Here is a 17,169-nt window from a genome sequence, read left to right on the forward strand (position 1 = left end):
AATAAGCCTCGGCTGAGAGCGGAGAGCATCTTAACAGTCCTGTTGAAAGCCTCGCTTCGAGCCTGCTCTCGCCTTAGCTCATCCTGAGTCTGTGTGACAGACTCCGCCGTAGCATGGCTTTGTGCCTCGGACGCGACCCTTCGCTGTCCGAGCATGAGTGCGTCAAACTGCTCCAACTGAGTAACATGTTGCTCAGGAGACTACCCAAGACCCTGGCCATGGCTTGTTCCCTAAGTCCCTGCGCCGTCTGCTCAGCCAACTCCCGATGATGTTCGGAGGTGGGGGGAAATGAGTCCAATCGATATTGAGGCTCATCCTCACGTACACGCTCAAAGATGCGGGTCGTGGGAAGGATTTCAAGTTCCACCAAGTGTAGACGGGCGCTACTTAAAGCTGCCACGTACTACGCACGCACACACCTTCGACGATTTACCGCCTTCTCTCACGTGCAGTGAGGTTTGTGGTGGGCGCCTTAGCGACCTCACCCAACTCACGAAGTACACTGATAAAAGTGTCGTCACGGGAGCGGTAATCCGGCTCCTCGTGCAAACTTATCAAGTATATTGTAAGTTTAAGACTGATTTATATTTAATCGCATTAAATATAAATTTCTGTTATTACCTAGCATAAATGCCGTCTTTGTAGATAGACTAATATGTGCTGCGAGCGTATCGTTTTTGGGTATTTCGCATAGCGGATGACGCTAGGATGTACCAATGTGCATCACATACATAAGGGTGGGTCACATATATATGAAGCACACTTAAGTGGTAGGTTTTTTTTTTATTACTTCAATTAAGTACCTAGGAATTTAAGTTGAATATAACAATTCCAACGTAAATACTTCTTTATTATTTTCTCTTACAGAAATAATATTCATGTTTTAACGGTACACCCCGTTCCATTTCGTGCTAAACTGACGGCCCCGGGTCACTCGATGTTATGTAAGAGCTAATTCCTGTCTAGGACAGCGACTCAAAGAAGTAATTCACTATTCTTTCCAATCCTGGGTGCAGGTCCTAGTGCCGTGTCATCTTTTGTGCATTTGGGCATGTAAGTTCAGTGCTTAACAATTAATTCATTGTAAATGCCCACATAACGCGATAATCTTTTATCGATAAAGTCATCCAAGAATCTTTACTCGCTCTGTTGATTACAAGCTTCCGCAGTGAATCTCGTAACGTCCAAGGAGCTTTGAGCAATGACGTTCTCGAGACGCTTTTCAATATCGACGGTATGAAGCAAAATTCGCTGCATTAGAATCGCCGAGTCGCCATCTAATCCAGGAATCAGTGCCTGTAGATTCCGTTCGCCTTGCCACAATTGAATAACTCCCGCTTTCAGTGAATACCCTTGAGCATCGAGGTCATCGAGACCTGATCCGTGTTCAAAATGAGTTTTAATAGCTTGCTGTTGCTTGTCGTCGTCGTCAAGATATGGCACGACAGCAATAAGCTGCAACGTGTCGTCTAACTCATTCAGAACCTTTTCAATCGAATGATCTTCTGGTGCTTTACGATCCACGGGATTATAAGCCGGAGCTGAAGAATGCCGTTCTTCGCGCTTGGCCTCGTGACGGTCGTTCTCATGCGTTTCATCTTCCTTTTCAAAGCCTAAATTTGGATTCTCTACTGCGTGTTTACCTACACTTTTGCCCCAGCTTCCTTTGTCCCATTGAAAGACCTCAGGGAGCCCACAGTTGCTGAAAAATTGACCCAATGCCTCCTCTACCAACGTATTACATGCACCTCCCGTCGTGCGTAGTTGCAACTCGACTTCTTTAAATTCACCCTCGATAGGTGTTTTTAAAAAAAATGGAAGTTTTAAGGTCTTGGCTGGGGGAAATTGATTGTGTTTCTCAATGGCGTCCAGGATGCCCAAGAGCTCTTTGTACGATTCCTCATTTGCGCGCTGCTGCGTTGGATACTGTCCAAAGAGATCCGGATGCGTACGCAAATAGAGCTTGCGCAACGTTTCTTTAAGAATTGGCACCTTGACTCCTTTTTGGCTCTTGTTGACGCGTAATTTCTTCCGACGGAGCGTGCGTTCGCTGACTTTTGTTCGTACAAAACTAATGCTGCTGGTTCGGGTTGATAGGAATGGAGGGTCGATAGAGCAAGGCACGCGGTGCTTATGCATTTGTTGCCAGGGAATTGCTGTGCTTAAGCGTGTAGACGCGTGCATTTGGAAGCGAGAAACGATAAGCGTCTGACGAGCTAGTGCGACGAAGCCCATTACCACCGCTTTTCAGAGCCCTGAAGGCAAGAATGAATAAAATTATTTATCACTTTTTTTGAGAGCAAAATATGCGTTTTTCGTAATGAGCACAAATTCGGGTCATGCCTGAAATTACATGTTGCCCATTTTCTTGTGCATTTTACGGCGAGGTATTCTTACAATCGTTCTTTATTTCTAACATAAGATAAGGAGAATTTATCAATGGTGCAAGTATACGTACATCATTTATACGGGACTTAGACGTCTTGATTGCCTGTGTCGAATCAAAAGTTAAGAGCAAAAGCAAAGCACGCGGGCTCGACCAAGATCTCCGCAATACCTTGATGGTGTCGAGATGACTTCTTTTTTAACGGACAATCTCAAATGACCTGATTGTCTTCTTGCAACTCATCTTTGTCATCGGGATCAACTCCACCATTCGAGAGCATCTCACGCACTTTTCTCTCAATATTAAGCGTGTGGAGCAGGATACGCTGCAGAATCTGGGCCGAATCGGTATCCAATCCCTCAACAATCTTTGTAAGGTCGCGCTCACCCTTCCAAATCTTATGCGTCCCAGCTTTAATATTATACCCACGTTCATCAATCTCATCAAGACCACTGCCACTCTCAAAGTGTTGGCGCACTTCCCCATACTCCTCTTCATCCATCAGTGGCACAGCAGCAATAATTTCAAAAACTTCATTGAGCTCTTTCAGCAAGTTTTCAATCGAAGCATCTTCAATTGTCATTTCACTGTCGTCAAATGCTAGCGTAGGTTCAATTTCGTTCTCTTCTGGCAGGACCACACGCTCGCTCACCTTTGTTCGCAAAAAGCCTACTCGAGTCGATAGGATCGGAGACTCCATCGCACAGGGCAAGCGCTGCCACTTCGTTCGCTGCAAGAATTGCTCATTAGCTACAAGAGGACAAACGCGCATACGGGAATAGAGGAATCGAGAAGTGGCGCGTGCCTGACGAGCTACCGACATGAAGGCCATGACGCAAGGCGAAGAGTGTTGTTTTTATTGGTTTTGAGTCATTTCTTGTACAGCGTGATATTAGGTACGTAGTCCATTATTGCTTCAAAACTTTTTTTATTTTCAAGCTGACAAGCAATAGTAGCCGAAGATGCTTTTTTAGCCGCTTAATACTCCATAATAGCTCAAATTTAAAATTTAAAATAGTTTCTTACATCCTTGACAACCTCAAAATGGAAACTGCAAAAAAAAAGTAGCGTAAATAATACTGTACATACAGTACATCGTCTGATACAACCGTTTGCTCTTGAGGTCACGGGAGAGCTGTAACATGAGTTATTTAAATAGTGTCGGAAAACCTAAAGTGACCTCAGGCAATTTGCATACAAGGCCAATGCAAGTCTTTAACGCTACCAGTAGCTAGAAAGCCTGTTGCATGTGACAGAAAAACACGATCTAGAATATTTTCGTGCCTTACATAATAGCACTCCTCTGAATTATGCAATGCGGAGACCTCCAACACATTCATGAGCGCACATTGCAATGAAGTTCAGTCGCAAATAATAAACTGTTTTTGGGAATATGCGTCCAATATTGCGCAAAAGTTTGTTTCGCGAGGAACATGAAAGTTTGCAGCGATTGATCGAAGAGCATTTTTTTATTTGGTGATGAGCAAGCTAAGTGACTCCTACACGGCCCCGAAGACTTCGCAAAAAAAATTGCGTCTTAATACGGCAATGTGAAGAATGCGTCTTTTTACATGACAGGACGTCGACGCTGGCATACCTCTAAATCGTTAAGTTGCTTGCTAATCACTTTTGAGTACCGCGAGTTTTTACGTGTTTGTATAGAAGTCGGATGAAAACCTATTTGCGCTTAAAATATTAGAGGAAGGCACCTTGAATTCTCTTGGTAGAACCACCTTTTGCCATCACGGCCGGTCGGCTGCTTTTGTTTTGATACGGAAAACAGCCTGCATTTTCGTGGCTTATTGCAGTTAGGACGTCGACAGCTTGATTTAAACCTCGCATTAGCTTGAACGATATTGTGCTTTCCCTTGAAATTAATTAGCTATTTCTTACATCGCAGTGTTCTAGCCATTAATTTTTAGCATCACATTCCAGAATCTTAAGTTGTAATCGCGATAACTTTTTTTCTGTTTGAAAGTAATCGTTAAAAGGTATAACAACTCCCGCCAAACAAAATAATTGAAAATTGCTGCTGCAGTGCGAGGGAGCACCAGCGCAGACTACTCGTATAATTGTATACTCTAATAATAATCTAAAAGATTTGCATATCCATTCCAACGAAAGAAGACCTTCACGATTACAGTCTGTCAGAAAAAAATTAAAATCCGCCCGTGTCTAGCATTTTAAATACTGAAAATTCGGGATCTAATTACGCACCTTGTGATAGTCAAACCCAATAAGAGCTCTGCAGACCTAATTGGCCTGGCGTCGAATGAATAAGAAGTATCTCTGACATTTATTTTGTCTAGCTTGGTCCCGACGAACAAAAAAAAAAATAGTGCGTTTGATACACGCTGAATGATAGCTTTTAGATTTTTTTAATTATCTGAAACTTACTCAATTCAGCAAAAACTTGGACAAGACAAACGTAATTTAAACACTCAATTTAATCATGCTTGGTACCAGTGGTCGTGGCAAAACGCCTCTTTAGTCTTGGGAGCACAAGGCCACCTACGATAGCAACCACTATAAGCTGCATCGTCGTGGCGCTATCAATAATGTCTCCACGCGATCGTAGCTCGCGCAGAATAAGCCCAGCTTTGCAGCTCAGGAAATTGTACGGAACGAGCCCAAATAGCGGGCCTAACGTAAATTGGCCTAGCGGAATGGCCAAGTGGGGCGACGCCATGTTAATAAACCAATTGGGGGTGAATGGAAATACGCGCAGGAATATCATATTCAGCGCCATTTCGTCGCGATGTGCGTCCAATATACTTCTTAAGCGATCGAGTTTTTGCGGAAAAAAGTGCGTGACGACGCGGTAGCCAAAACGCCGCGAAAGGAGAAACATAAAGACCGATCCCAGTGTGTTGTTAGCCAAGCACAGAGGAAATCCCAGCGTCATCCCAAACAACGCGCCGCCCAATAGATTGAAAAATACGGTGCCCGGAATCGCAAATGTTTGCAGGTATAGATAGCAGCCCATGTGTGCGAGCAAAAGTGAACCTCGTTGGCGCTCGGAGAAGCTCTGAAGGGTCTTGCCTAGCTCTTGAGCTGCCTCGAGCGTTGTAGGCAGTCGAAGCGCGAGCCACTCGGTGTCTGTGAGCGTCGAGATTACCAGCGAGTGCAACATCACGCCTAATAGCGCCGTGGTGACTATGAAAACGACGCCCACGAGCTGAAGATCACGGCGCCAGTCCGACATCGTTGCTAAACTTTGTCGACTGCTGCGGATCCTGTTCAAGAAAGTGTTCGGAAGAACGGGGGGTAGGTTATTTTTTGGAAATTTTTATTTTGTTATTTGAATGGATTTTATTGCCAGATCGTTATTAATTAAAAAAAAGAATGCCAGTTAGCAAACAGTTTAACTAAGTAAAATTTTAGGAAAACATGATCCTTTGGCTGATGTATATTTGGTAAGGCTGTAGAGATAGAGTGCGGCAACCGATTCTAGTTTACAGATGGACAAAGGTCTAAGTCCTTCATACTAGCCATAGAAGGATATGAATATTAAAAATAACGACGACAAGAAACAGTCTCTAATTTGCTCTACACTGTTTAGTAAGTATACTTCGTTACGACGTAGTGCTAGCTAAGTAAAATAAACAGGTGTTCCTTGTACCGCACACTATCTCCGTCCCAGCGCGAGATTGTCAGGACCATTCAACTCGCTGAGCCCATGACCACTCATTTCGATTTATCTTTTATACCATTCCTTTTCTATTGATTCAAATTACATATGCGCCATAATAAAAACAAGTAAAAAGGTTGGCGCAATAAGGAGAGATGATACTTAGTAATAATTAGATTTAGGATAGGCGATCCTTAGAGGATGAGCCAAAAGTATCGGCTAGTAAAGCAAAAAAAATAATTCAGTCGTAATTTACCCTCATTCCTCACAAGTGGTACCACTTGTTGGTCTTCCGCTCGCTTCTTCGCCGTCCGCTCGCTTCTTCGCCGTCCGCTCGCTTCTTCGCCGTCCGCTCGCTTCTTCGCCGTCTACTCGCTTCTTCGCCGTCTGCTCGCTTCTTCGCCGTCCGCTCGCTTCTTTGCCGTCCGTTCGCGCTTCGCTGGATTGCACTGCGTTGGATTGCCCAGCACTACTTGTAGCGTAAGGGATTCCACTCGCAGCCAGTAACGTACTGCTTGTAGCGTGGGAATTTCCGCTCGCAGTCAACTGCTCCATTCCTTTGGAAGCGCTGCGTAGCAGTTTTGATTGTGTGGCTTCAGTATCCACTGTAACTCTAAGCGTCTGCCTGACAGATATAGTCGCTTAGTCTGTGTGAGGTTGGGACCGGCTTAACACGGTGAAACAGTTAATCCATCTGGAATAAGATTGAATCTCTTACCCATTACGCTTAATGGCTAAAGAAAGTCGTTGAGATTTATGAGCAAAAAGCTAAAAGCTAATAATCAGATTCCATACTACTGTAGTAAGGCTTTCCTCTTTGAGTACGGTGAAAAGTCTGCAAAGACTGCGAACGATTTGCCTGCGTCATTACAAAAGACCCGACGCATTACAAAAGGCCCGACGCATTGCAAAGATCTTAGCAAAGCAACTCACCAAGGAGAAAGGATGCCTGCCCAAGCAAGAGTCCACCTTATCAGCTCCGTTACACGAGGTATACGCGCTTTTAGAAGAAGCCGAGCGCACCATTTTTAAGGATCTTCGGTTCAACTTAAGAGCCTAGTCTTTTTATAGTTCCGAACACATTCTTCTTCCATTATGGGCAACCCTCAAACGCCGAGCTAATGCAGCAAATGATGCACATGCTACAGCAACAACAAGAGTTAATCAAAACATTCGCTAATTCCTAAAAGATAGGTGGGCTTAAGGTGGACGGGCTAAGGATGCCGACGTAAAGCGGAAAAAGCGAAGAGTCGGTTCGCCTTTATTACGCGCAAGTACAGCAATATTTTATTGCGCACGGTAAGAAGTGGAAAGAGGACGCAAAGGCTCCTCAAGTACTTGCCGTACTAGGAAGCTCATTGCGAGGACCAGCAGCACAATGGCTCTTGCTGCATCAAAAAAGAAATTCACTCAGCCGATGAGTTTTCTCTAGCAGTGAAAAAAAAACAATTCGTCTTTGCGGATCTGCAACAACGTCTTCGAGACGATCTGCATCGGCTGAGACAAGCCAATTGCAAAGGCTTAACGGACTACATTGCGAAATCTCGACACATTATTTCGCAAGTTGAGGACATGACTCGAGTTGACATTTCATCTATTTTCAACGAGGGTTTAAAGCAAGAACTCAAGAAGAAGTTCAATATCGACGGGGAAACGCACTGTAGGATGCTATTACTGTGGCGCTCGATTTTGAACGCACACATTCGGGTGTTTATCATCACCACAACGCTACAAAACCTCGTCCTGGTCCACAAAATGTGGCCAGAGAATTAAACAAGAAGCCAGAGCCGATGGAAATCGGCAATGCTCGGCCATTTAATAGGTCTTCTTGCGTCCATAATCGACGTCGAAATAAACGAAAGTGTGCATACTGCAAAATACTGGGGCACACGATTCAGCAGTGTTACAAGCGCAGGAACCAGCAAAATAATCGCGGCAACGGATATCGTCGCGATCGTGCGAACGCCAACTATTTCGTGAATGAGTCAGTTAAAGAAGAAACCATCGCGACTGCGTCAAACGAAGCTATCACCACACTATGTGAAGCTGACTTTGCTTCCTTCACGGGAAAAGATTTGATCATCTAAAAGGGTCATCTTGACGATCGTGCTGTCAATATGATACTCGATTCTGGCGCCACATGCAATGGGGTGAAGCCGAGTTTGCTGCAATGCGTCATGTCCTGAAATGGCTTTCAAGTCACTCGTTTCGAAGGCACTAATAACACCAAAAATAAGTGAAGAAAGGAGTCGCCAATAGCCCATTTGATGATAATCGAATTTCTGACGTTCCGGTCATTGAGTGGCCAATGAGCAATTGCCATGATGTAATTCCGGGTAAGCCCTGGTGTGCTGCGCACGAGCCAATCATTAATTGACGTACTCATCAAGTTTCGTTCAAAAGTGGTGACATACCATATGATGAGGTTGTGAATCGGTCATTATTCCTCTGCTGACTTCTTAAGGAAATTGAAGACATCACAATTTGAAGAAGTCTATCGTGTCAAAATTTATCAAGAGTCGGAATTTACAAAACCTCGTGAAAACGATTGAAGGCTTTACTCGATTCCTATAAAGATGTATTCCCAGAAAAGTTACCGAATTCATTGCCTCCTCATCGGTCGGTGGAGTTTGGTATCAATATACAGCCCGGTGTGCAACCGAGTAATCGTTCGCCATTTCGACTTTCACAAGCTGAACAAAAGGCTTTACAGAAGTTCGTCGATGAGAACCTTTCATGCGGATAGATCGAGCTTTCAGACTCGCTTTGGGTATCAAACATCTTCGGCATTCCTTAAAATGACCCAACGATCGGTACGAGGTGTATCTCGTTCGGAATGGATTCGATCCGGAAACGCGAACATTTTGCTCAGTTGGGTGATTGGCTTTCGTTACGTCAACTCAACGTCAGTCGTCCCTAAAATACCTTTGCCGCGAATCGATAAATTATTCGATAAGATGTATGGTATGAGCTACTTCACAGTCATTGACTTAGCTCAAGGGTACCATCAGAGGCATATTCATCCGGATAGCAAAACGTACACTGCGTTTCGTAAATCAAATGAGACATATCAGTGGTGCGTTGCGCCGATGGGCCTTGCTGGAATGCCTCGCATTTCGTCGCGCTTGATGCGTGTTCTTTTTGAAAAGTTCTCATTCGTTGTTGTATATTTGGATGGTACATGCATCTTTTCCGTCTCAAAAAAAGGTACTTCTGAAAATTCTAAATTATCTGAACATTCATAACCCTGACACCATTGGCTATTAATTACTTTTAATGTAATACTGGGGTCAATTATTTCATGCTATCGTGTTCGACGTCTTACGCAAGTGAATACTCTTCGCTCACATTGGTAAGTGCAAGTTCGCGCGTCAAGAGGTCAGCTTTTTGGGGCACGCTGTTTCTGGTGACGGATTATTTATCGAAAACAAAGGCGGAAGCAATCGCGAAGTGGCCTTCACTTACCTCTGTAAAGGAATCGCAAAGTTTTCTTGGTCTTGCTTGTTATTATCGCCGCTTTATTCATCAGTTTGCGCAAATAGTTCTGCCGTTGAGCCATCTCGTTAGGAAAGATTTTTCATGGGTCTTGAATGCAGAACAAGAGGATTTGCTCGTAAGGCTGAAGTCTGCCTTACAAGCTGCACCTGTGCTGACTTTGCCTAACTCTTCACGCCCGTTTGTTCTCACTACGGATGCATCGGGGTCGTGCATTGGTGGCGACTTATCGCAATTTATCAATAGACATGACCATCCAGTAGCGTTTTACTCAAAGAAACTTGGAATCCGTGAGATTAGTTGGCCTGCTCGTGAGAAGGATCTATTTGCAATAAAAGAGGGGTTAGAAAAATGGGCAATAGCGCCTGCTCTTGGCTTCTTCATCATCCGTCAGTCTCGCCGAAGTTGGCTCGATACTTGACCACCTTCGCTCAATACGCGTTTACTATACACCACATTAATGGTGCTTTAAACGTTGTAGCTGATGCGCTTTCGCGCCGGCCTGATGATTCTGTCGTGGACAATATCCGCTTTCATAAGTGCGATTTTCTAGTTGCCAACAACGAGGTACACGTTTACTTTGTTCGCCCTCGGTGCCAACTCTGCCCCGGGAGGAAGCTGAGACTCTGCAAGTTGCTGCCTTAATGACAGTGTCGTATGGCGAGTTGTCAACAGAAGTTCGTAAGCTACTTCAATAAGGCTTTGCCAGAATTGCCTAAAGAAGCATGGAAAAGCTCCGAAACAAGTTTATTGATTGTGAAGCAAGAGAAATTGTTGTTTTTGCGCACATTAAACGTCTTTGCGTGCTCAACAACAACCGCTTGCGAACGAATGTAATATCGAAATATGATAATTCGGCAATAGCTGCTCTGCCGGGCAATCGCAGAACATTCTTGCGAGTTGCTCAGTGGTATTACCGGAAATCGTTGCAGAGAAACGTCAAGGAATATGTCAAAACTTGGGAAACCTGCGCACGTCGGAAACATGATAATTAACAAAAAAACAACGTATTACTTATGCCAATTCCAATACCGGATGCTTGCTGGCAAGTGGTATCAATGGACTTTATAAGAGGGCTTCCTGTTTCCAATGGATTTGCCATCCTAACTGTTGTCGATAAGTTTTCCAAACGCACGAAGTATGCAGCAGTGCACGATAAGGACGATGCATGCACCACAGCAAAAGTATTTTTTGATGCTGTCATTCGACACCATGGTATTCCCGCAGTTAATATCAGTGACCGAGATAGCAAGTTCACGTCCATGTTTTCGAAGTCATTGATGACGATCATCGGTGTTCGTCTAAGTATTACAACCGCTTATCGGGCTTAAGCCGATGGACAGACCGAGCGCCAGAACCTTGTGGTAGAAGACGCACTCAATCGCATAGCATCTTACCATGGCACTGACAGGACCGAACACTTGGGAAGCATAGAGTATGCGTCTATACTGGTTCGTGCATCTACTGGATACTCTTCCTTTGAAATAGATACGGGAAGAAGGGAACGCTCTGCATGGCAAAAGTCACTGGGCTGGACTAGTCAACCAAAGGATATTGACGTTTACGCAAAAGAGTTTATCGAAGTACGAGCAAATATCATCGATCAGGCTCGCAGAAATCTGTTGATAGCACAAGCTTCGCAAAAGCAATATTACGATCAAAAGCGCCGAATAAATCAGGTCGAATTCAAAGTTGGAGATCTACTTATACTTGATACTCGCAAAATATCGTTTAAACACGCTGCGAAAAATATGGGACACCAAGAGCCAAGATTGCGGCAAGAAAGGTGGAACCATTCGAAACTATCAAAATGTTTAATTCTAATGTGGCAAGCTTGAGTTACCACAAACTATGAATAGGATTATTCCAACCTTTAATGTTGATGTTCTATCAAGTATGAACCGACACCGGAAAGGTTTCGAAGTCGCCCGATACCGAAAGCATCACAATTCGTGGATAATGGCACAGCGGATCATTTTCAAGTTATTGAACGTCTGTTGAAGAAAGCCAACTCAATCGCTAACCATACTGGCTCGTACAATGGCATGGCGAAACTAAGGAAGAAGCAAGCTAAGAAAAAGAGAAAAATATTCGCCATGTCTCCCACTGGAAGGACCTCGTCGCCGACTTCAATCAGCGTCAACGAGAGATCAAATCGGGGAGGATGTCAGGACCAGTTAACTCGCTAAGCCCTTGGCCACTCATTTCGATTCATCTATTGAACCATTCATTTTCTTTAATTCAAATTTACATATGCGCCATAATTAAAACAAGTATAAGGTTTGCGCAATTAGGAGATATGATACTTCGTAAGAATTAGATTTAGGATAGGCGATACCTTAAGGAGTGAACCAAAAGTATCGGTTAGTAAAACTAAATTAATTCAGTCGTAATTTACCCCCATTCCACACAAGAGGTCCCGGCGCCATTCCGATAACGTTGTAAACATTGTCGACTGCTGCGGGTCCATTTTAAGAAAGTGATCGGAAGAACGTAGGGTAGTTATGTTTTGAATATTTTATATAGTTATTTAAATTGAATTTTATTGCCAGGTCGTTATTAAAATTAAGAAAGAATGCCAGTTGGTATACAATTTAACTAAGTAAAATTTTAGGGAAGTATGATCCTTTGGCTGATGTATATTTGGTAAGGCTGTAAAGATCGAGTGCGGCAACCGATTCTAGTTTACATTTGGATAAAGGTCTACGTGGCTCGGAGCCTACCGCCATAATAGCCATAGAAGGATATCAATATTAAAAATAATGACGACAAGAAACAGTTTCTTATTGCTCTACATTGTTTAGTAAGTATACTTAGTTACGACGTAGAGCTAGCTAAGTAAAATAAACAGGTGTTCCTTGTGCTGCACACTATCTCCGTTCCAGCGCGAGATTCATTTGCGACGTTTGAGGTAATTCCCCCCGATTAAAATACACTTATTATGAGTACTGCGTAAGATGCATGGTAAGTTGTTCCTGAGCGAATCCGTCACATGTTTACGCAGGGCATCCCAGTGAAAAGCGCTCAGTTAGAGGCATGTCGATGAGAATGCTCTTGATTAAAGCCTACACTAAGATCAACGTGCCGGCTCAGGCTGATTTACTGATGCCTGAATTGAATCCTATCATCGGTTTAATTAAATTCGTCGGATAGGAAGATCAATGAAAATCTTCGCATCTGGTTCGCGAGGCGAAAATGACCAAATCGACCACCCTTACAATGAAGCTTCAATTTTAGCCCACGCAATCTTCATTTTAGAGGTCGAGCAAAATCTCGAGCATACACTCGCTGCAGCATATTTTTATAGCGGAACATCGTAGGAAGATGCAGGTATCATGTAGGCCTTCGCTGTCTACTGATAGTCGTTCACACTATCGCTACATTTAGGTAAGCGTCAGCTGTTGGCGTATGCATAAAAATTTACGCTCGCTCATACCAAGCTTGCTCCTGATCTGGTAATCGACAATATCAAAGCCGAGTCTAAGAATGTGCCCGGCTTGGTCCCGCTATTTCGAGTACAGCTAATTATACATGCGGAGGCTGCCTATTTGGCGTTGCTAAAAGAGAACGCGCACCGAAAGGCCTTATGCCATTAGTATATTGGCCGCCTATGTCATAACAATTTAAAAAACGTGCCTAGAGTGTAACGGGCTAAAGTTGCCCGAATGTAACACAGTTCCCGTTAAGTACACTTGGTGTACTTAAGGGGATGGTCAATTACTAAATTATAGTAACTAGACCCAGCACTCGGGTGTGGTGCACATTTGTGACCAACCCTTGTGTATGTGATGCACATCGGTGCATTCACATTACGAGGGATGACGCCTAGCGTCATCCGTTACGCGAGGTATCTAGAAAGATACGCTCGCAATACATATTGTTATCTATAGAGATGACATTTCGATTGGTAAAAATAGGTACTTGTATTTAATATGATTAAAAATATAAACCAGTCTGAAAACTACATCCTGCTTGGTAAGTGCGCACGAGGAGCCGGATTACCGCTCCCGTGACGACAGTTAACCGGAGTACTTAGTGCGTTGGGTGAGGTCGCTTGCGCGCCCACACAACTACCTCACTGCGCGCAAGAGAAGCTGGTTAAACCGCTTCCTCGCTGTGCTAGGGTGTGTGTCTAAGTAGAGCGTGGCCGCATTACGACGTGCCCGCCTACATATAGAGCTCAGCAATGTGTCCAACAAATGGTGCTGGTCGAATGTAAGGCTCCGTATCGCTTGGAGGTCGAAACCTCAATACCGAACAAAATGGTGTTAATGTTAGACATAAGGAATACCAACAAATGTTGACGTTGCATTTCATGCGCAATCAGGGACGCGGTTGTGCCTGTCTACGCGCGCTCGCCCAAATGGACGTGTTTTTGACTGCCTCTGTAATGAGGCACACATTGGTTGGAAAGCCGTTGTTGTGGTACATTTACTATGTGGGTAAAATACCCTTTATTTTACTTTAAAATAGTTGATTATCAAAATCCCATTGTATTATGGGTAACAAATGTGGTCGCCGCCAGATCTTTATCTGGCGACCAAAATTTATCTTAAAATTAGGTACGGTAAGGTCTAAAGATTTAATTAATTAAAAAAGTTGAGTTCCCCTTTTGTTCTTAAAGCGTCTAGTGTCTTTTTAAGGCTTGCGCATTGATCTGTGACAGATAGAAGCCTTTCTGAGATACATTGGTTCTACGAACCCCTGAACCCTTGAACTAGGATTCATTAAGCTCTAATAGCTTGTACGAATTCCTAAGTTGTTAAACCCAATAGTTCTATTGAACGAAGAGGCTCTCTGAGGCTAAAATTCTTTCTCTGACTTAAGGGACGAGGTAGCTCCGCTACACTCGGTAGCACTCGTAGTCAATCTACGCCTGAGTCTTTACAAAACTAATCCATCACGAAAATGGAAGAGGTTCCAGAGTTGTCAGAAGCGCAACGCGCCGCTTATGACAAGCCTAAAACCTTATTCGAGCTTGAACGCGTGGAATTTATTATTTCCCAGGAACCAGAGGTCCTAAATGCAAGGCTTGAAGCCTTCATGCGGAACGAAACCTCCCTGGTCGGTCAGGTAGGACCACTTTGCGGCTTCTATGCCAACTCGGTATATCTCTGTACCTGACTCAGAGCCGAGGGCTCGCCCTCTAAATGTAAATGTGAAGACATTTGAGGGAAAAGAGGGAGAAAATCTCCCTTTTTGGATTGAGCAGATGGAAATGTCCATTGATTCCGCCTTGTTCTTAACAGAACGGCAAAAGGTGGCTATGGTTATTTCCAAACTTGGAGGTAGAGCGGGCACTATCGTGCAGCACGTCCATAAATGACGCTTTTCCCTCATGGGATTCGCTGAAACAGCAAATGACCAGCATGTTTGCACCGCCTGATCAGGCTTTTCGCATGCGAGCACGGCTCCTAGCGACTCGACAGGGTAAAAGAACCCTAGGAGACTTTGTCCAGGAGTTGAGATTTCTCATTGCATCTACGCATCAAGACCCGGTGCAAGAAGCAATTGTAGGAACCATCTTTATGGGGGGTCTCAATGAAGGCGCGTTGCCCGGACGGAATTAATCCGATCTCATCCTGCTACTTATGAAGAGGCAGTTGCCATAGCGCTACGCACCGAGTTCGACTTTAAGTCTGCTCGCGTTAGCACGCCTATTTACCAAACAAGCTCTTCGAGCACATGGGTACCATCTAATAGACCGGAACCCATGGATCTAAGCCTTGTTGAGGAAGGAGAAGAGGCACTTCAAGCTGTGGAACAGCATGAAATCATTAGATGTTTTATGTGCGGAAGCAAGAAAAATTTACGTCTGGCCTGTCCCCAACTAAATACTCGTTAAGCTCGAACGAGCACCAATTCCGACATATACCAGAAATCTGGTACGGTGCGAAAAACGTCGGTACCCAGTAACCGGGGAAGACCTAGGCTCTATTAAAACTCTCGGAGGTGAGAGTAGACATGACCTAACCCCAATTAGCTCTTTGCGTAATGGCACGGGACGTGAGTACAAGCCTGGCTTGTTAGTCGCTCAAGCGACTGTGAATGGACTTTGATAAGCCATGGTCAGTTTTAATTTGCTCAGGAGCGTCTTGCAATTATGCTCGACGTCTTTGATTGTAAGAAGTCAACAATACGTTTAGGACTTAAAGCGCATGAAAGTAATTCAATCACTGTTCGCGTAGCGACTGGGGCTCGTGTCACTCTTCCTAGAGTTCCTTTGAACTTACGCATAAAGTTTCTTGGCTTTGACAGTATGCAACGTGGTCTCGTCCTTGATTGGATTCGAGATATGATCTCATCCTTGGTATGGCCTGGCTTGAACGCCAAGAGCCATGGATCGATTGAAGGTCTAAAACCTTAAGCGTCACACGCAATGTTCCTAGCAAAGTTTCGAAGAGTAATGAGCCCACCTTTGCTAGGCAACAAGAAACGCTATTGGTGCGAATGACTGACTAAATCTGTCAGTGGGTTAGACATTGGAATGTCTAAGTTAATAAACCCAATGTTGAAAACATTAAGTTTGAGCCCGCAACAGAATTAAGTGGAACGGCACGTATTCCGTCGAGTGACACTCGTTGTAAAAACGCCTCAATGAATGCTGAAAGCTGTTGGCCTTAGACCGAGTCATCAAGGGTGTAATATCCCTGAGAAACGTGGAGTGGCAAGTCTAAGTCCACCGAGTTTGTTCGGCCGAGGTGGCACCATACTGAGTGTCAGCAGTGACACTATTGGCGGTTCGCTAGGGCATTTCGTGTCAAACTCTTCTAATGCACGTGAAGTGACATGTGGACAAGGAAGCTGAGTTTTCTAACTCCTTGTCGGATGTCGAAGTAGACACCAGCTCTGGTATAGATCTTATACAGGCTGAAAATTTGAAGACGTGAATGTGCCGGCCTCTAAGAGGCGTATTGTCTCTACTCCAAGGCAGGCGAGATGCAAAGTATCTATACCCTCACAAAGTGATACGAGTAAGGAATAGAATATGCTTGTAAATGGTGTAACCGGTAAAATCGAGGGCGAATTGAGCCTTGCGGCAATCCCTTCGTAACATGCTCTTCTGGAGAAAGACAAAATGTCTAGTGATGAGTGCGGTCGAGCCTTAAAGGCTGGCGGCTTCTTGAGACGGTGGTCAGTCGACCAACGATTAAGTTAAACTCATCGTCACTTCTGGACGAAGTTGTCCTGGATGACACAGAAGCTGCACTTAGTGCGCGGAGTGGATCATCAATCCTTAAAGATCCGCAGATCCATTTTATTCCTTGATTAAGAATTTTAAGATGTGATCTGTCAAATATACCATCTGTTTACCCCCGGATAGAGGTGTCCGTCATGAAATTGACTTAATCCCTGGAAACAAATACTCTGTCACACGACAGTGGCCTTTACCAAGGAAACAGTGTGACAACATTGACAATTTTTCCGAGCTAGGCACGAGGCTGGAATGGTACGACAAAGCAAATCTCCCCGTTCGACACCGACATTTTGAGTCAGAAAGCCAAATGGCAAATGGCACATTGTACTGCTTATAATAAGCTTTTCTTATGCTGTCACTATACCTGCACAAACCCCCATTCCTAGAAAGGATGTTCTCCAGAACATTGTGGTGGGATGTACAATGTACAGTGCACTTGACGTAGTCGATGGTTATTAC

The 17,169-nt window shown here is 44.2% G+C and overlaps 3 protein-coding genes across 3 annotated transcripts; all 3 read right to left on the reverse strand.

Moving 5' to 3' along the window:
- Nucleotides 1-1,137: 1,137 nt before the first annotated feature.
- On the reverse strand, nucleotides 1,138-2,235 carry CCR75_004563 (uncharacterized protein; the record flags this gene model as incomplete). Its single annotated transcript, XM_067962649.1, has 1 exon — nucleotides 1,138-2,235. One exon carries the CDS (start codon nucleotides 2,233-2,235, stop codon nucleotides 1,138-1,140), a length of 1,098 nt encoding a protein of 365 aa, XP_067822017.1.
- Nucleotides 2,236-2,597: 362 nt separating this feature from the next.
- CCR75_009658 (uncharacterized protein) lies at nucleotides 2,598-3,218 on the reverse strand (the record flags this gene model as incomplete). The annotated part of the gene is made up of 1 exon (XM_067967697.1): nucleotides 2,598-3,218. One exon carries the CDS (start codon nucleotides 3,216-3,218, stop codon nucleotides 2,598-2,600), a length of 621 nt encoding a protein of 206 aa, XP_067817877.1.
- Nucleotides 3,219-4,832: 1,614 nt separating this feature from the next.
- CCR75_009659 (uncharacterized protein) lies at nucleotides 4,833-5,591 on the reverse strand (the record flags this gene model as incomplete). The annotated part of the gene is made up of 1 exon (XM_067967698.1): nucleotides 4,833-5,591. One exon carries the CDS (start codon nucleotides 5,589-5,591, stop codon nucleotides 4,833-4,835), a length of 759 nt encoding a protein of 252 aa, XP_067817876.1.
- Nucleotides 5,592-17,169: the final 11,578 nt, after the last annotated feature.

Source organism: Bremia lactucae, linkage group LG11 (genome assembly GCF_004359215.1).
Source record: "Bremia lactucae strain SF5 linkage group LG11, whole genome shotgun sequence".
In the NCBI taxonomy this organism is placed as follows: Eukaryota; Oomycota; class Peronosporomycetes; order Peronosporales; family Peronosporaceae; genus Bremia; species Bremia lactucae.